General features: G+C 33.4%; 1 protein-coding gene across 1 annotated transcript in view; it reads left to right on the top strand.

Annotated features, from left to right (window-relative positions):
- The window catches only part of LOC140439733 (ribonuclease H-like), a 420,401-nt gene extending 402,989 nt beyond the window's left edge, over positions 1-17,412 (top strand). The window contains exon 6 of the mRNA XM_072529860.1: positions 17,260-17,412. Within this exon, the coding sequence (XP_072385961.1) occupies positions 17,260-17,349 (90 nt within the window). The 3' untranslated portion in view covers positions 17,350-17,412. The remainder of the gene's footprint in view (positions 1-17,259) is intronic.
- Positions 17,413-18,779: the final 1,367 nt, after the last annotated feature.

The raw sequence follows: 18,779 nt of genomic DNA, 5'->3' as shown, positions 1-18,779 counted from the left end.
TAAATGTTATACAGTGTAGGTGCCTTTATGCTACCCCAAGCGAGACCGTTCTTCATCTGCTACTCTTACCAGTGAGTGATACAAAAAATATTTTCTTATGTTGGCATACGCAGACAATGTAAGTGAGCTTGTTATCTAAGGGGATATCATATAGTTTTTGGAGAAATATTCTGTAATTTAAGGTGTCGTAAGCGGCATTTAGATTGAAAAATACCACCCCTGATACCGGATATTTTTCGTACCCGTCTTTTTTTTGCCAGGTTTAAGCAAGGTAACAACTTTGGTTTGTCTCTAAATTTTGGCTATCTCCATAATTTGAATACAGTTGTTCATCATGCGGATAAGCCATTGTAGAGTGTTTTTGGTCCAGGTTTCGTAATAAGCTTTGTGCTCAGATCCTCAATGTCGGTAGTTGTATTATTTTTCATTAAATATGTAGATGGTGGATCCAAGCTCAACATCGTTAAAAGGTTCTCTCGGCTGACTGGTTTTGTCCTTTCTTACTTTAAGTTATTCTTTGCTTCTTTTGCGACAGAAATAGCATGTCTATATCTATGATGTGGTTTTCAGCGATCAGCTATATACCAAATACCCTAGGTTAGGCCCTATATGTGTTTCCTGCACTAGAGATAAGTTACATTCGTGTTTAGCTCATATGTCTGATAAGTTTAAGTAAAGTAAAGTTTCTTGATCTCTAGATATACCCTTAACAGTTATAGACATATGTTATTAGAACAGTTGGTTCTAACAAGGACCAATTTGACAAAATCATATTAAAGGGGTGACTGAAGAATTAGCCGATTAATTAATTAATCATTACCCGGGGTATGCCCGATTGCGGTGATCTTATTAGTACTTCAATCTTCCTTAACGCGCGTTCTTTGAATCCCATAAGTAATGCCTAATCTTTTACTTTTTATTAAAAATTTAAATTTTACATGCCGTGTATTACTTTTTGACGATATTTCGAATCAGATTTGTATAGTAATAATTTTAGGTATTAAAGAGCCTCTTTGTGAAAAATAAATAAGTTTGTGATATCGGTCGCAACTCATATCTAGATAATAACAAAATAAACAGTTAAAATAAGTGTAAACAATTTCAACTACATATATCGGTGCCACTGTTCAGGTGATGGGTTTATCACAGATTATCAAAGATTACATTTTAATTCAATGTTCTATTTACGTATTTTCAATATTAAAAAAGTAGAAAAAGACATGTTTATGCTTTTATTTTTTTAAATTTATTCTATTTTCTTTTTAGAGTTCCGTCTTTTTTGAACGACCTGTGTTCTTTTTTTAATTGGGCACTTGTCCAAAGCTATGACAAATACTCTGTCCTCTACTATTCTACATTAATATGACTGATTCATTATTTTCTCTAAACACTCTGTCCTCTGCTATTCTACATTAATATGACTGATTTATTTTATCTTTCTTGCAGCAATTTTAATGTTTATCCTGTGTATCTTCTTCTTCTTCTTCTTCTTCTATTTATATAGACATGACTTTCATTTTTCAATGTGCCTCCAGTAAGTTGCCGTTCCATCGTTTTCGTGATCTTCCAACTGATCGTCTTCCTATGGGTTGACCGACTCTTGCCGTCTTTACTACTCTATTTGTTGTCATTCGGCTTATATGATCGTTCCATTCTACTCTTCTATGTCTTAACCAGTTCTTGATCTTCTCCATCTTGCATCTACGTCGTATATCTGTACTTCTAGCTCTGTCCCATAGTGTCTTACCATCAATTTTTCTAAGTGTTTTCATCTCTGCTGTTTCTAATATCCTTTTTGTTCTCTCTGTCAGGTCTTGTTTCTTCCGCGTATGTCATTGGTCTGATGACTGTTTTGTAAATTCTGCCTTTCGTTTCTTTCCCGATAGTTTTATTGCTTCATATTGTTTCATTTAGTCAGCCTGCGGCTCTGTTTGCTCTATTCACTGGATCTTCCACTTCAGTTTCGAGCTTTCCGTAGCTAGATAATGTGATGGCTAGATATTTAAACTCCATCACTTGTTCTATTATCTGACCTTTCAGCTCCAATTAACATCTTAGTAAATTTGCTGTTGTATCCATGAATTTTGTCTCTTTTGGGGTAATTAACATGTTAAATTTTCTGGCAGTTATATGAAATTGGTGCAGCACACGTTGTAAATCATCTTCAATTTGAAAGAGTAGTATTGCGTCGTTTGCACAGCAATTTTAATTTGTTTTTCTTCCATTTGGTATCTTTTTTAGTTCTTACTTTTTTATTATTTCATCCATAATCAGGTTGAACAATAGAGGACTCAGGAAATATCCCTGTCTTATCCCATTGTCAGCTTTATTAGGGTCGGATGGTTCTTCTTCTGCTTTTACTTTTATTGTGTTATTTTGGTATATATTTTCGGTCGTTTTGATTTTTCTTAGAGGTATCTCTCTTGCGTACAATAAGTGGATAACGTTTTTTAATTTGTGTTTCTTCTGCATATCATTATTTCTTCTGTGTATTAAAAGTTAAATTTTGCTTATTATTAAGATTCCCTTAACGTGTTTATTAATTGTCTTGTTTCTGCAGTACGAATATATGTGTATCATGATAGATTGTAATGCATATTTCATTTGCGTTTGCCAATTACTTTTTCACTTCCTCAGCGATAGGTTTTTTTTTCCTCATCAATAACCTTATCTTATCCTCGCTCGATACAGCTATTCTAAGATATTTATATTTCACTATATGCTCTATCATTTGGTTTTTATCTCAAATTTGCACCTATGACGAAATTTATAATACATATCTAATATCTGGTGCTTTCATATGAAACTGGAATAAAACACTTGGTAGATAATATTTATTTGTTTTGAGTACACTTTTTTTAGAACCTAGTAAATAAAGGAATAAATATTTGTCTGTTTAGTGTTTTCCAAGTCTGTAAAACATAAACAGGCTTAAATATTAGATTATACATTTATTAAGAATATTCAATATCGAAATTGAAGATTTTGTATCACAAAATATGAATAGGTTTTTACATTTTGTTTGACGTTTTAATCTTCTAATCGGAGTTCATTTTTCGAAAAACTATAAAATTGTGAGAACAAATTGCTATATAAAAGTACGAGGCAATATTCTCATGCTGTGAGCTTTGCTGCTCTGTTACTTGTATAACGCTTAAGCTATTTTTAATTTTTTGTCAATATTTTTGAGGTGTTTCCTTAAATGACCATGTTTAAGGTTAGTACGTTTGATTAAATGAAATTGACATTAATTTAATAGTTTCCATTTTATTAGTACTGATGGTATATAACTAGCATCTGTTGGTACTATATATCAATTTTAACATGTGGAAGTGAGAGCACTCTCTTGTTAGTATTTTCAGTGTAAATTATGTGGCAGCCGTAGCTCAGTGGCTGTGTTACTGGCTTAACAAGCTGGAGGGCCCGGGTTCGAATCCTGGCACCGACAAAATTTTCAATTTCTAATTTAACTGCGCTGCCACCGTGCTTCGGAGGGTACGTAAAGCCGTCGGTCCCGGCTACGAAAGTAGTCGTTAAGTCATGTTAGGGGCGCTTGCGCGACCTGAAAACCCTAACACTAGACCTTAGCCAGAAGGTTACACGAACTTACTTACTAGTGTAAATTGTGACGAAACCAGAAATAACCCATAATATTCCCCCCGTGTTATCTTAGTATTTCCATTGATTGAATAATATAGGGTCTCCAATATTTCAGTCAACGGTATGTCAGAGTGGTTTTTATTAATTTTTATATATATTTGCAACATGAAGAAGAAAGTTCAGTATAGGCAGTTAAACAGCTAACCTGTCAATTTAAAAGTAAGAGCAAGTACCAACTTGCTGAAAAGCATACCCATACACAAAAGGGATGATAAAATGTACTGCACAAACTATAGCGGTATAAGCTATATATTAATTATTAGGATATACAGATTTTTTTCTAATAAACCTATAACGATTGAGTGAATAGGTGAACTATCAAATAGGAGACTATTAGTGTGGAATTAGAAATAAATCATTGATCAATTATTCACAGTTAGGTAGTTAATGAGAAATGTTGGGAATACAAAAAAAAACATTAAACTAGTTATTTATAGATTTTGAACAAACACATGATATAATAATAAGAATAAAACTATGGAATACTATGGCATAACTAGGCTTAATTTAACAAGGAGTAACGTACAAGTAAAGTAATATTTCAAGGAAAATTATCGACTTATTTTCAAATGTACATTGACCATTGTACAAACAGAAAGAAGACATTAGAAGAAAATGTAACGTAAAGTGTATAAATGAATTTACACAAAATAGAAAAAAAGAATGGAATAATCACATAAGTAGAATGGAGGAGACCCGTGACGTCAAAATTGGAAGAGATAAGTCACGAATCGGCACAAGAAGTATCGGACGATCGCGCAAAAAATGAAGTGATAACCTTCCATAGAGGTATTATTCCACCAATGAACAAGTAAAATTGCTTATAAAGAGAAATAATAACAAGAAAAAAAAAGTAACATCTCTCAGATAAATAAGCGGAACAACAGAAACTGAGTATAAACGTGAAATTCCAAAATTAACATTAAATAAATTACCGCAAATCGTACGAACTGAAATAAGTGTTATTTTCTGCTCATATATATAACAAGAACTATATTTAAACCAAGTGACAGAAAAAAAATTATATATATATATATTTACTTCTAAATGATTAAGGTCTATAAAATTATTATTAAAGTTAAAGCTTATACAAGCGACAAAGTTTTTAAAACAATTAGACCGAACATAATATCATAACTGTAAAACATAATATATACGGAAACAATAAAGAAATAGATATGTTTAGTGGTTATGAAACCGCTTGTCGTCTGCCATGAATTTTATTACAGAATCAAGTTACCAATACCATAAGACACCAAAATATTTTGTCTGAGTAATGACGTACTACGATAAAAAGAAATAGAATACTTTTATAATACACAACGTTATAACGTTGTGTAAAAGCATGTTAATAACAATTGGTAATAAAGACATAAAGATACCCACTAGAAAGTTTAAAATTTCAAAACGACAGTAAAATAAAGTTCAAGTATATTATTTTCATTATTTGTTCAATACTGACGCCATCAATTTTTATTTTACATCTAGTTGGTTCTTTGCCGACTACTATTGTTTTAGTTTTCTGAGATGAAATTGTCATAATAAATTCATAATGCCAGGTATTTTATTTCCATTACCTATGTGGTTATTCCATTCTTTTTTTCTATTTTGTATCCATTCATTTATACACTGTACGTTACATTTTCTTTTCGATTTCTCAGAGTATTTCCTGTAATTCTTCTCAGTACTCTCATCTCTGCCGCGTCCATTATTCTTTGCGTTGTGGCTGTGTCGGGTCTTGTTTCTGCTAATGCTATCAATTTCTATTTTACATCTGTGGTCCTTTGCTGACTACTATTGTTTTAGTTTTGTGAGATGAGATTGTCATATTAAATTCTTTTGCTCTTATGTTAAATTTGTGGACAAATCTTTGCAGACTATCTTCATCTTGGGCTATTAATATTGCGTCATCTGCGTAACGGAGTACTTTAATTTCTTTGTTTCCCATTCTGTATCTTCTTCGTTTGTTAACGCTTTTGATGATTTGATCCATGATCAAATTGAAGAGCTTGGGGCTCAATCTCAACGAATCCCCTTGTCTTATTCTGCTGCCTATTTCTATAGGTTCTGTAAGTTGTCCCTCTATTCTGACTTCAATTTTGTTGTTTTGGTCGATGTTTTCGATAGTTTTTATAATATTTAGGAGAGCTTCTCTATTATACAGAAGATGGATTACATCTTTCAGTCTTACTCTGTCAAACGCTTTCTTTAGGTCAATCAGACACAGAAATGCTAGTCTATTATACTTCAGTGATTTCTCAGTAATTTGCTTTATAACAAATTTTGCATCTGTACACGATCTACCACTTAAAAAACCCGGTTGTTCATCTGCTAAACTTATATTGTGATTAATTAGCACTTGTAAAATTTTAGTTGTAAGTTTTAGCGTAGTATTAAACAAGTTTATACCTCTGTAGTTTTTTGTCTGTTTTTATCTCCTTTTTTATACAGTAGAGTTAGTTCGCTCCTTCTCCATTCTTCCGGCATTTTATTGTGTTTTATAATTTTATTAATTAATATTGTTAATTGTTCTGTCATTGCTGCTCCACAATATTTCAGTATTCGTTTGGTATCTCGTCTTGACCTGCTGCTTTTCTGTTCCTCAGGTTTTCAAGTATTTTCCGAACTTCCTGTACATTTATATTAAGTTCTTTATATGTTGTAATTTCTGATGTTTCCGGTTCTAGCGTCGTTTGTTCTTCTCCTGTATATAGCATTTTTAGATAGTCAATCCACGTACCATTTTCTATGTATTTTAGTTCTATTAGTTACTTTACCTTCGTTCTTTGACGTCTGATGAAGCGCTATATTTCCTTTTGCAGACGAGAAAAATTATGTTCCATTTCTTTCGAACAACGTTCCCAGTGACCATTTTTTATTTTTCTTATAAGTGCATGTGTTTCGTTTCTAATTGTCTTGTAATTATGTTATGCCTCTTGTGTTTTGGTTGACATGTATTTCAGGTAAACTTTTTTGTTTTCTTTACATTTTTCCTTCACTTTACTTATATTTCTTTTACCGAGAACTTTCTTGGCCGAGGCTAAGATATTAGACTTAAGTATTGTTCAGCTTTCTTCGACTCCATCACTTTCTGTGATATATGTATTTCTGTTTTTTTCGGTTCTTCTTTTCTGGAATAGGTATCTTGTCGAGTCATCCTGTAAGCTTTCGACTTTTATCTTTGTGGTGTATTTCGGTGTTTTGTTATCACATATATGTTAGTGCTCTCTATTCAACAGAATATAGTCTATAATAGATCTTTGTCCTCTACTGTTTTCAAAAATGTATTTGTATTGTTCTTTGTGAGGAAAAAATGTATTATTATTACGTATCTGGTTTTTGCTGCAGAGGTCCGTTAGAAGGTTTCCGTTTTCATTTCTGATATTTTCGTTATATCGCTGTTTTATCGCTGGAACGAAATCATTGCCAACACGGGCGTTAAAATCACCCATAATGATTATAAATATATTTATCATTTGGGGTCTCGTTTATTACAGTCTGAAGGTGTTCCTAGAAGTTTTCCCTTGTGGTGGTATCTTTGTTGTTCTCTGGAAGTGAATTGCTACCACATTCAGAGGTTTAACATCCAGTATAATTTTTACACTTACTATTTTTATACTTGGTGTAAAAAATTTTTGTGTACTAACAGAGCGACTCCTTCTTTGGCTCTGGTTTCTTTGGCAACACCACTGTAAATGATGAGATGGTCATCTATAATAATTTGACCCTTTTCCTTTTTTCTTTGTATCTTTTAACGCACACATGTCTATATTTTTTTTTCTACAAGCTCTTTTGTAATTTTCTGCTCTCTTGTAGAGACTTTACGTTCAAAGCACCGATGCGAAGTGTATTTCTCGTTTACCACAAATTCGTTGTCCTCTTTCTCCCGTTAGTCGTCGTAATGAAATCATTCCTGTCCCGAGGCATAATTCTGTTTCTATGAGCTGTATGGATTTAAAGTCTATTAGTAGGGTGCTAAACTGGCTGTAGACCCCCTCCTCCTTTATTTGGGCTTGGAACCGGCAACAGTTCTGTCGAGCTACTCGATCTACCCAAAAAAACTGCAGGCGGATTTGATATATGTTACTTAAGGATGTACTTAATCTCTATTAATTCTTTGATCTGTTTTTTATTCTCTTTCAGATCTGTTTTATATTAGGTAAATTCTTATTTCATTCCTTACGTAAATTCTTATTTCAAACCCTCCGGCGTACTTTCAGGTCTACATATTATATAAGTATTTTAGTTTTTTTTTTCATTTTACTTTCACCTCTTTTTGTACTTACTTTACTTTCCGTGTCCGAAACACCAACAGCTTTAAATTTTGTATTTCCAATGGTTGGCTACATAAATGGCCCTATCATTCGCTAAAAATAAATCTTCTTCTGTGTAGGTCTCTCTCATCTCTGTGCATGCTAGTAGATTTTTTGTGGTAACAAACTTTATAATCTTACCGAAGGGGCTTCTAATTTCAGAAACTGTTACACGATTACTCTATTTGATATACGTACATTTATGTACTAAATGATTTAGTGCCAATGCATTTTAATAAAATATACTAATTAATAAAAACGGAAATTTTCGCTTTTCCAAGTTTATAATACACACTTTCTTATGTTTGAAAATATATAAAAGTAATATAAATTACCGCCTTGCTTATTAAAACTAAAAAGTAAAATAAAGGTATATGGCGGTTAACAATTTATATTTAACTACATAAATTAGCCAAATAGTCCTTAAATTCCTCCATGATTAAATTGATGGATATTTAAATAAATTTCAAGTTCCAGAATGTATCTGCTGTAAAATTTGAAAATCTACTACTAATACAATTATTGGCAACATCGCAGGAGTTTAGAAGTATATGCAATATCGTAAATACGGATCCCAAAAATGGTTTATCCTTTTGTGGAGTCCACTTAATCCTACGTGTTGGTCGGAGTCTACATAAAGCGCTACTTAGATAATAAAATACACGGTGTATATTCTACTGGAGTTAGTATAATACCGTTTTAGAACGGAGCTTACATTAACCGCTAGATGTATATATATATATATATATATATATATATATATATATATATATATATATATATATATATATATATATAATGATTTACAACAATATGAGTTCGAAACGCACTGTATTTCAAAAATCTGTGTTAAACTTCCTCTAATGTGTCAATATGACCTCAAGGCCGCTGTCTTTTCTCGTTCGGCGTGGTACCTAAATGTCTGGTCGCATTTTACCGACAGCGACTGAGAAGCTTAAGAGTGGTAACTTCATTATATATATTTTTTTAAATATCTACAATTCAATTTTAATAATGTTACCTAAAGTTAAAATCAAATTTAAATAATTATATACTGTTGGAAGTGCATCATATGATATTTTTGGTTCTCTATAAATTAATGTTTTTTACTTAAGTTTTTTCACATATATTTTTTATATACATGTACCATTAGCACATGTCTTTTGCTGTGCTAAGTTGAGTTAATTTGTAAACTGTATTCAGTTCAATTAATTGTCTATACAACATAATATTTAATGTCCATTATCATAAGCTTCTTTACACATTTTATATCTTTGACTGCTACATATCTTTTTAAGGTAACCCACTTATAATAACTTTTCCATGGATGTTTGGTTTTTCATATTATTCTTTTTAGATGAATTGATGATGCTTCTTGATTAAGAAGCGAAACGTCTTCAATAAATAGATGAAGTAGCCACCTTCTTTGTCTTTTATTTCTCCACTTTGACCGAAAAACCCACCACTCTTCGAGTGTTCCTTAGTTTATATATATATATATATATATATATATATATATATATATATATATATATTAAGAGACTTTATTTATTTGAGAGACCTCTTCTTCCACAATGGAGCGAAATAAAAAGGACTTGCTCGGAGAAGTGTATTTTCTATAATTGAATATTTAAAATAACTTTATTGGCTGACGACATGCGTAAACATACTATCTATGTATGTACAAAATGAAATTATACTGTAAGCGTCTTATTATATACCTAAATGGTTGGTCCTAACTGACTAAAAAGCCATGTTCACTAACATAAATTGTGCTATCCCACTTATACTAAGAAAACTGGTCCGTTTTAAGTTTAAAAATGCAGTTAGGACTATTTACCCTAACATTTTATACTGAGCGGCATCAGTTAAGACAATTTTGCGTAGTATGATATAAGCATGTTTGTAACATAACTTCAAATAATTAATTATAAAAGGTATTTGTTATTGTCAGACATTGGGAGTATTCTCATGCTTTTTGTATGTTAAGTAAATGTATATTGTGAAAAATGGATGAAGGGTAAGTTTAATAATGTTGGTGTAAAAAATGCCTTCAACTCTGCCAACTGGGCACATATCATAACAAAACTGGAATCAGCACGAGTGTCAGGATATCTCATCAATATCATTAAAAGATATCTTACTAATAGATACGTTACAGTGGCAAAAAATACAGAACAGAAGTTAACAGCCGGCGTACCGCAAGGTTCTGTATTAGGTCCGATACTCTGGAATATATTATATAACGGGGTACTAGAAATAGACTATGGTACAGATACTCTAGCTATTGCATACGCAGATGACCTGGCGATACTAGTCATGACTGACATGAACTGGAAAATCGAAGATAAAGTCAACACATGCTGCAGAAAAGTCAACAGCTGGATGGCTAGAAACGATCTCGAACTAGCAGGAAGCAAAACGGAAGTGGTCATACTAAAAGGACCACGGCGAAGACCCGAGATGACTTTTCAAATTGGTAGTACTATTATAATGCCTACAAATTGTGCAAAATACCTAGGCATATACATCTACACAGGCCTAAGGTTCACAAAACACCTGACAAATGTAGTCCAGAGGGCAGAAGAAAGAACGGCAGCCCTACAAAGAATCATGCCGAATATAAGAGGCCCAAGCAGCCAAAAACGAAGAATGTACCTGCAAGTGGTACAGTCGACTATATTATATGGAACCCCCATTTGGGCAGACATACTAAATTACAAAAAGTACAGAGACATGATAACCAGAGCCCAGCGAAAGCCTCTATTAAAAGTTACAAGTGCGTACAGGACTACTTCAACGATGGCCCTACAGGTAATAGCGGGCGCGCTCCCTATTCACCTCCTAGCTAAAGAACGGCAGACGCTCTATAACTCTCGAGACGGCCACCTACCTCAGGTCAGAGCCGCCATTAGAGAACAATTACTAACAGAATGGTAAGCAGAATGGGAGGCACAGATAGTCAAGGCACAATGGACCAAAAAACTAATACCCAATGTGATAGAGTGGTACAAATGTAAGTTCAAACGAGTAAATTTTTATTTTATGCAGTTCCTGACCGGACATGGATCTTTCAGGTCTTACACGTATCGTATACGAAAAACCAGCGATGATAATTGTGTCATATGTAACGTAGAAGACGATGCGGAGCATTGTATCTTTAGGTGCAAGGTGTTTGCGTCGGAATAACATATAATGCGAACAAAGCTAGGAGAGATATCCTCTGTAATTATTGTTTGTAGTAGTAGAAAAAAATATAGACGCATATGCGACTATATTCTTTGATAGTAGCAATGCAGCGTCACTTAGCCGGAACAGCGATAGATGTACACGTATGGTATCAGCCAAACGTGAGAATGATCCAAGCGGCGGCTTGTGGCCTAAAAAAGTGGTGAAGATGAGGAAATCTTGCCGGAGACAAAAGGAGTTTTGGTTCCTACGTCGCGCCCAAATCTCATTAAAAATTCGTTAAAAAAATGTGTAGAGTTTAGGGCCCTAATAACTTGAAAACAGTTTTTTAGGGCATTTATACTAGATACCTTGACATTTCATTGAGGGTTTTTTTGGCGATTAAAACACCACGCTTGCTAAAACGGGTTGGTGAGTTTCGATTCAGCCGCCCTCTCTGGGTCAGATGCTGATTTCAGCCGACCACTCTGGATCAGACGCTGCAGTGTTTACTGGTTTTGGTCCGCCCCGAGTATTTCATTTCCCCGGTACCACCTATATCTAGGAGGCATTCCCCTATCTGCCACCTGGGGAGGCGCCCGATGGAGGACCAACAACCTGATGACAGAGAGAGAGAGAGAGAGAGAGAGAGAGAGAGAGAGAGAGAGATTGGACTAAAGTGATAGATGTCATAGAAAAAATTGCACAAGCCAAATGGAGATGGGCTGGACATGTAGCACGTTTAAATGATAATAGGTGAACCAAAAGACTCATAGAATGGAGACCTAGAGAAGATAAAAGAAACCGAGGTAGACCACCAAAAAATGGATGGATGACTTGAGAGAAACAGTGGAAAATTCGATACAGATGGCAAAAGATAGAGAACAATGGAAGAATATGGAGGAGACCTATATCCAAAACGGGATGCAAGAGGTTGCGGAATGATGATGGTGAGGATACCAGAACTGAGGGTGAATAGATACTTAAACAAAAAAGCAGTATTAGATATACTAATAGAACTGACTTACCTAGTTTTTATAAATGAAGTCGATCCTTCGGTCTTTTAGGGAGGCAAATCTATCAATAATATCCTCGTAGAAAGGATGCTTCTGCATAAGTTCATTTAACAGTTCTTTATGAAGTGCGATAACAGTCAAACTGGATAGTCTATCTTGTGAAATAGTGTTTCTTGTAAAAGTTTTTAACCTTTTTAAACACGAGAAACTTCTTTCTACGGATACGCTTGTCGATGGAATTGTCAGAATTAAACAAAACAAATTATAGGCTTCTGCAACAATGTCTTTAATTGGTTGTAACTTTATATCCAATTCTTGCAAATTCACATTTTTGTAATTTTCGTCAGCATAAACAAGGCAGAGCTCACTTTTAAGTCTTTGATGTTTAGTAAATTGTTTGCCATAAAACTCAAATAAATTTTGAAAAGCGTCGGAAGAGAAGGACAAACTGTATGACTCAAACTTTGTTGTATCTGCTAAGCTGACGAATTTTAATTTACCACAATCCTGAAAACGTATATCCATTTCCAATAAAATATGATCATATATTTCAAAAAATAATGCTCTCTATTTAGTAGTAATTGCATTCTTGCTCATACCATCATCACACCTAAACCTTTTGGAAGTATTAATGACCGTCATTGTGCTTGCTTTTTCAAAAATAGAATAAAAAAATTCTTCATTTCTTTTATCACTTATTAATTGACGAGTTCTCCTTATCTGGTTTAAACAAAAATTAATATCTAGGGACTTTTTTGAAGAACATCATATAAAATATCTGTTATATGAAAAATGTCGCTAAAAACTGTTGCTAAAAATGTGAATTCAAAATCATTTAAATCTCTTAAAAAGCCTTTAGCCAGCTGAACTGATTTGCGGTCTGACTCTTCAGAATTCATTATATTATCAAAAACCTCTTTTAATTTTTCCCAGTCTTCAATAATTACACTAATTAATTTTGAACTAAATGACTATCTTGTCTGTAATTGTTGGCATACGTCTAGCCGATGTAGATGCAAGAGCGTACGATTGTTTTGCTGAACTATGAAAAAACGACGATGGGATTCCGGTAATAGTTGCAAAAAAAATTCGAAATTTTGATATTTTCGTAAAACTCTGTTGCAAAACGAGATTAAGTCGATGGGCTAGACAATGCACAAAAATTTCTTGGGGGCATGTGATTTAATTTTTTGTTGAAGACCATTTAAGTGCCCTGACATCACACTGGCTCCATCGTAACACTGTCCTACAAGCTTATGTCGGTATTCCAAAGGCTCTAAAACTGTCGCAGCCATAGTGAACAAATGCTCAGCTGCTCTACCGGCACGTACATCGTAAAATCCCATAAACCTTTCAATTAATAGACCTTAAGAATTTACGTATCTTAATAATATTGAAGACCGATATCTGCGTTATGCCAGTAGTATCATCAATTTGGATGGAAAAATGGATTGTTTTTAATTTCAGTTATAATATTATCATTTGTGTAACCAGAAATGCACTCAATTAATTCATTTTAAATTGTTTTTGATTCTCCACTAAAAACATTTTTGATTATGTCGTAATAATTTTTAGTTTCCAAAGGGCTTTGAACAATTAACAGATTTAATAACTCCTTAAAATTACCCCTGTTACTCGAGTCACTTTTCTCATCATGTCCCCTAAAAGACAACTCTTGTTTGCTGAGGTACATAACTGCGTCAATAACTGTCAGTAAACAAATCCTATTTAGTCGAACATTTTCATTAAAATTTAATTTATGTAATCTAGCGTTTTCTTTTAAGGCATCGGCAGGCGTATTTTGATTTTGTTCGAAATTCTAAACATTAATTGGTTTTTTAAATGTTCTCCAGATCTGCTTGGCATCGATCTATTAATATTCAAAAAATCAACAAAACCGTCTTTATTCCACACAGACTGTTTATTTGAAAAGAGGAGACATGGCCAACAATACAATTTTTCTAACGCTGTGCTACTACACAACCAATTGAATTCTGTAAACCAAGAAGACTTACAATTAATGTTATACGACTTGCCTGTTTTTTTAACTTCCTTTTTTAGTCCTATGTTTAAAATACTGGTTGGTCGACCGTGTAAAAGAACATCCCCTTTATCTTCATTTTTCCAATGCCTAAACGGAGTCTCTAATATATTACACACCAAGTCATTAATTGTATTCATGTCTGTCTAAAATTATTTTTGTCCAAACGAAATCCACTAAAACACTTTATATCCGAAATCCGAAATAAATCACAGAGAAATGTATTAATAAAGTGCACTAAACAAATAAACTTAATACTGTGACTAAACTAAACTAATAAATACTATCTTCTTCTTTAGGTATCGTCTCCACTAAGGAGGTTGGTAATCATCACAGCTATTTTCACTTTTGAGATTGCAGCTCTGAACAAGTCGACGGAACTGCAATTATACCACTTTCTCAGATTGTTGAGCCAGGAGATGCGTCTTCTTCCAATATTTCGTTTTCCCTGTATTTTTCCCTGCATTACGGTTTGTAGCAACACATATTTATCCCCTCTCATAACGTGGCCGAGATATTGTACCTTTCTTATCTTAATCGTATTCATGATTTCCATTTCCTTTGTCATCTTTCTGAGGACTTCAACATTTGTTATTCGGTTTACCCAACTTATTTTTAATATTCTTCGGTAGGTCCATATCTCGAATGCTTCAAGTCGATCGCTCACCTCTTTCTTCAACGTCCAGATCTCCACCCCATACAGCAGCACCGAAAACACATATGAACGTAATATTCTTATTTTGAGTTGTAAACTAAGGTGTCTACGGCATAATACTTTTCTCATCTTATTAAATGTTGCTCTAGCTTGTCCAATTCTCATTTTTATTTCTTCTGTATACTCGTTATTTTCATTAATAATTGTACTAAGATATCTGTATTTTTTTACTTTTTCTATTGGAACCCAAAAGTCTTGTTGTGTTTTGGAAATTGTCATAAATTTTGTTTTATTAGCATTAAGCGTTAGTCCGCTTTCCTCACTAGCATTTACTACATTATCTAAAAGTGTCTGTAGATCTTGTATATTTTCTGCAATTAGTATAGTATCATCAGCATATCTGATATTTTTGATGGGTCTGCCGTTAACTTTTATTCCAATTGTTGCATTTTCGAATGATTTTTTAATTATTTCTTCCGAATATAGATTGAACAATAAGGGGGAGAGTACGCAACCTTGCCTTACGCCTCTTTTTATTTCTACTTCCTCCGAAAGTTCTTTGCCTACCCTGACTTTTGCTGTTTGGTTAAAGTAGAGATGAGTTATTATTCTTAAGTCTTTTTTGTCAATGTGTTTATCTTTAAGTAACTGTATAAGACAGTTGTGTCGGACCTGATAATAAACACTATACTATACACGTTACTATATAAAAATATCTATATAATAGACTAAATTTCAAAATATTTTCGGTGCAAAATTTCCGATAAATAGGAATACTAAATACCCATACAACTAGTGGGTGAAGACGGATAATCTATTTTTAAACGGAACTGCACTTGTTAATTTTCTCAGCTATCACTAGAGATAGGCTGACGTCACGATGGGTAGCTCTTTCGGGGCGACAGACTCAGTAAAACACAGGTTTGAAGTAAAAATAAATCTATTAATTTAGTATATCTACAATGAATAAAAATAAAAGGAATTCTACGTTGTATACTTATACAATGAATAAAACTAAAACGAATTCTACTGGATCCCGTGATGAACGAAGTCCTCGGCGAACGTCTATAAAAGAAAAGAAATTAATTAGTACTACTAATAAGAAACGAAATGGGGAAATTTATCGCGTGCAGATTTATACTAGCTTTCGCTTCAATTCAGCGAAAGCTCCGAATATGCTCGCAAACAAAATATTTAGCTGTGCAGACCCATGGCAATGTTCAATACACAATGCCGACGGGTTCCGCTTGGCTAAGGACAGAGTATGATCCTCAATACGGAAATCTCTCTGTCCCGGTTGGTTCTGTGCAGATCCACGGTAATGCTCAATACGCAATACCGATGGGTTCCGCTTGGTTAGGGACAGAGTACGATCCTCAATACGGAACTCTCTCTGTCCAGAATGGCTCGCAGGTTCACTACACCGGCGAGTCAGGGAGCCTAGAGCGCTAGCTACAAGACTATCTAATTCCGCTATTCACACGCCTTAAATAGCCGTTTGAATCCCACTACGCCGTCACGTTGTAGAAGTGGATGCGCAAATATTGACACTCCCACGGTTCGAACTGTTAAACGATCAGAGCATCGTTACACCATGGCAACAGTGAACGCTTATGCAGATGGATTTCGCATTTCAAAAATGATATTCACCTATTCTTGAATCATACACGGCAAGTGACACAGGTCAGGACTTGACCGTCAAGTACCTACCGCTAATAAAGCTTGCTTTTTTTTTAATTCTTAAATTAATTAAAAGAGAATAAATAATTGATTTCAGAATTTAGATATAATAATGTTGCTTTTATTTTTTATTTATTTGTCTCAATTTAATTATATTTTTTTGGTGAACCTCTCCTTCACCTACTTCACCTGGTCGGCCGCCGCTGAATGATCCAGATTATGCACCTGGGCCGTCCAATGAATTCGACAATAATATAAATTGAAGTGAGTCGGATTCTAGTTACGAATCTAACTATTATTAGTTATGTTACATATATTACGATGTAAATTGTGCATTAAGTTTTAAAACTTAGTAATAAAATTAAAAGTGTTCAGTTAATTAGAATTTCAGTTTTATTTAAGACAATTTCAGTAAGTAATACAAAAAAAAAAAAGATTCATATACACTAAGCTAAATTTTCCTAACTGACAATATAATTAAAAATCGACTAATTTGGAAAGAATAAAACAAAATTATGACTAGCAATTAAATTCTGTTCGCTGACATAATATATAAAATATAAATAATAAAGACTTTCTTAAATTACCAAGCGTTATAGAATGAAAAGAAACAAAAACTGGAGGTTTATTATTGTCAGTCTCTAGGTTTAGTATTGGAATAATTAGTAATGTACACCTGCTATTTCAGTATAAAATTGCTTTAACCGTTAATTTCTTTTATTACAGGTTCATGTTGCTGGTCATAGAGGTATAAAAGGCAATGAAGAAGCTGACAAGTTGGCTAGAGAGGGCTCCTTGAGATATCAATCTACTTAACTGCTAATGAACTATTTAATAATATGATTATCGATTGGTAAATAAAACAATGAAAACTTTAAATTTTTTACAACATTGACCCACTTACGTTAGCTGTTTGGAAATCTACACACTTTCTCCATTCACATATTTGTATATGTGAGTTTAAATTTCTATATTAATTTTAGCAATTGGTAGAAACGGGTGTGCCCATTTAACGTTACGTGACAAAAGGGACATCGACGATTATAGCACAGAAGATAAGACAATGAAAAGGAGACGTGATTTGGAGTTCGGGAATGTTTTATAAGTAAAAAATATACATAGATAGCCCGGAAATGATGGGAAACTGGAAAAAATACTCGAGAGTTTAAATATACCAACAACAGAAATAAGAGAACGACGAGAAGAGCAAATAGTATAGAATTTAAATGAGGGAACTGGCAACAGAAAAAAGCTTATACAGGAAAACAAAGAAACCAAACAAAAAATGGAAGAATTGGAAAAGAAAATAGATAGGATGGAAAAGGACACAAGACGAAATAGTAACAAAAAGGGATGATGATCAAAATGTCCAAGATTTCTTAAGCAAACTCATAAAAATAATACGAATATAAAAAGCGCAAGGAAAATTGCGCACACTAAAGTGTGCTTAATTGAGTTCCTAAACACAACGGACAAAGAGACAATAATAAAAAATAAAAGTAAACTGAGAAAAATTAAGGGAAAGCAAATATATATTAACGTTGATATAGACAAAACTAATCGTATGATACACGGAAAAATCAGAATGAAAGCAAAAGAAGTTAAATTGGAAGGAAAAAATGTCAAGGTAGGATTTTAAAAATAAGAATAAATGATGAGGTCTAAATATGGAATAAAGACCAGAAACAATCTGGAAAAACAGAAACTAAAAAGGTAACCGAAGTAAATGAAACTAAATTAACACAGGCAATGGACAAAGCGATGATTTGGATTAAAGATAAAAAGAAAATGAAAACTAACTTGGGTACATGAAATAAAACAATTAGATGCAGAAATAATATATTAGTACTTTTTAAAAATGGTGGGGGGGGGGGGAAGCAGATTGTTAGGAATAGCTTTTATGATACAGAAAAGATGGAAAGACAGAGTGATGGACTTCAAGCCGATATCAGATAGAATGTGTAAAATCGGGTTAAAACGGGATCAACGAAACGTAAGTATAATAAATGTTCATGCACCGATAAAATATGCCAAAGAAGAAGACGAAAGATGAATTTTATGAAAAACTAGAATGAGAATATGAAAAACTACCAGGATTTGAATCAAAATAGTAAGAGAGACTGCAATGCTAAAGTTGGAAAAGAGGATATATGTAAAAATATAACAGGAAAATGACATATCGAATGATAATGGTCAACGAATTATTATAATTAGAAATATGTTTTATTGTCACTGAGAATTGTACA

This window comes from Diabrotica undecimpunctata, chromosome 4 (genome assembly GCF_040954645.1).
Source record: "Diabrotica undecimpunctata isolate CICGRU chromosome 4, icDiaUnde3, whole genome shotgun sequence".
NCBI lineage: Eukaryota > Metazoa > Arthropoda > Insecta > Coleoptera > Chrysomelidae > Diabrotica > Diabrotica undecimpunctata.
The sequence above is the reverse complement of the archived record's forward strand: the minus strand, read 5'-3'. Positions and strand labels throughout refer to the sequence as shown.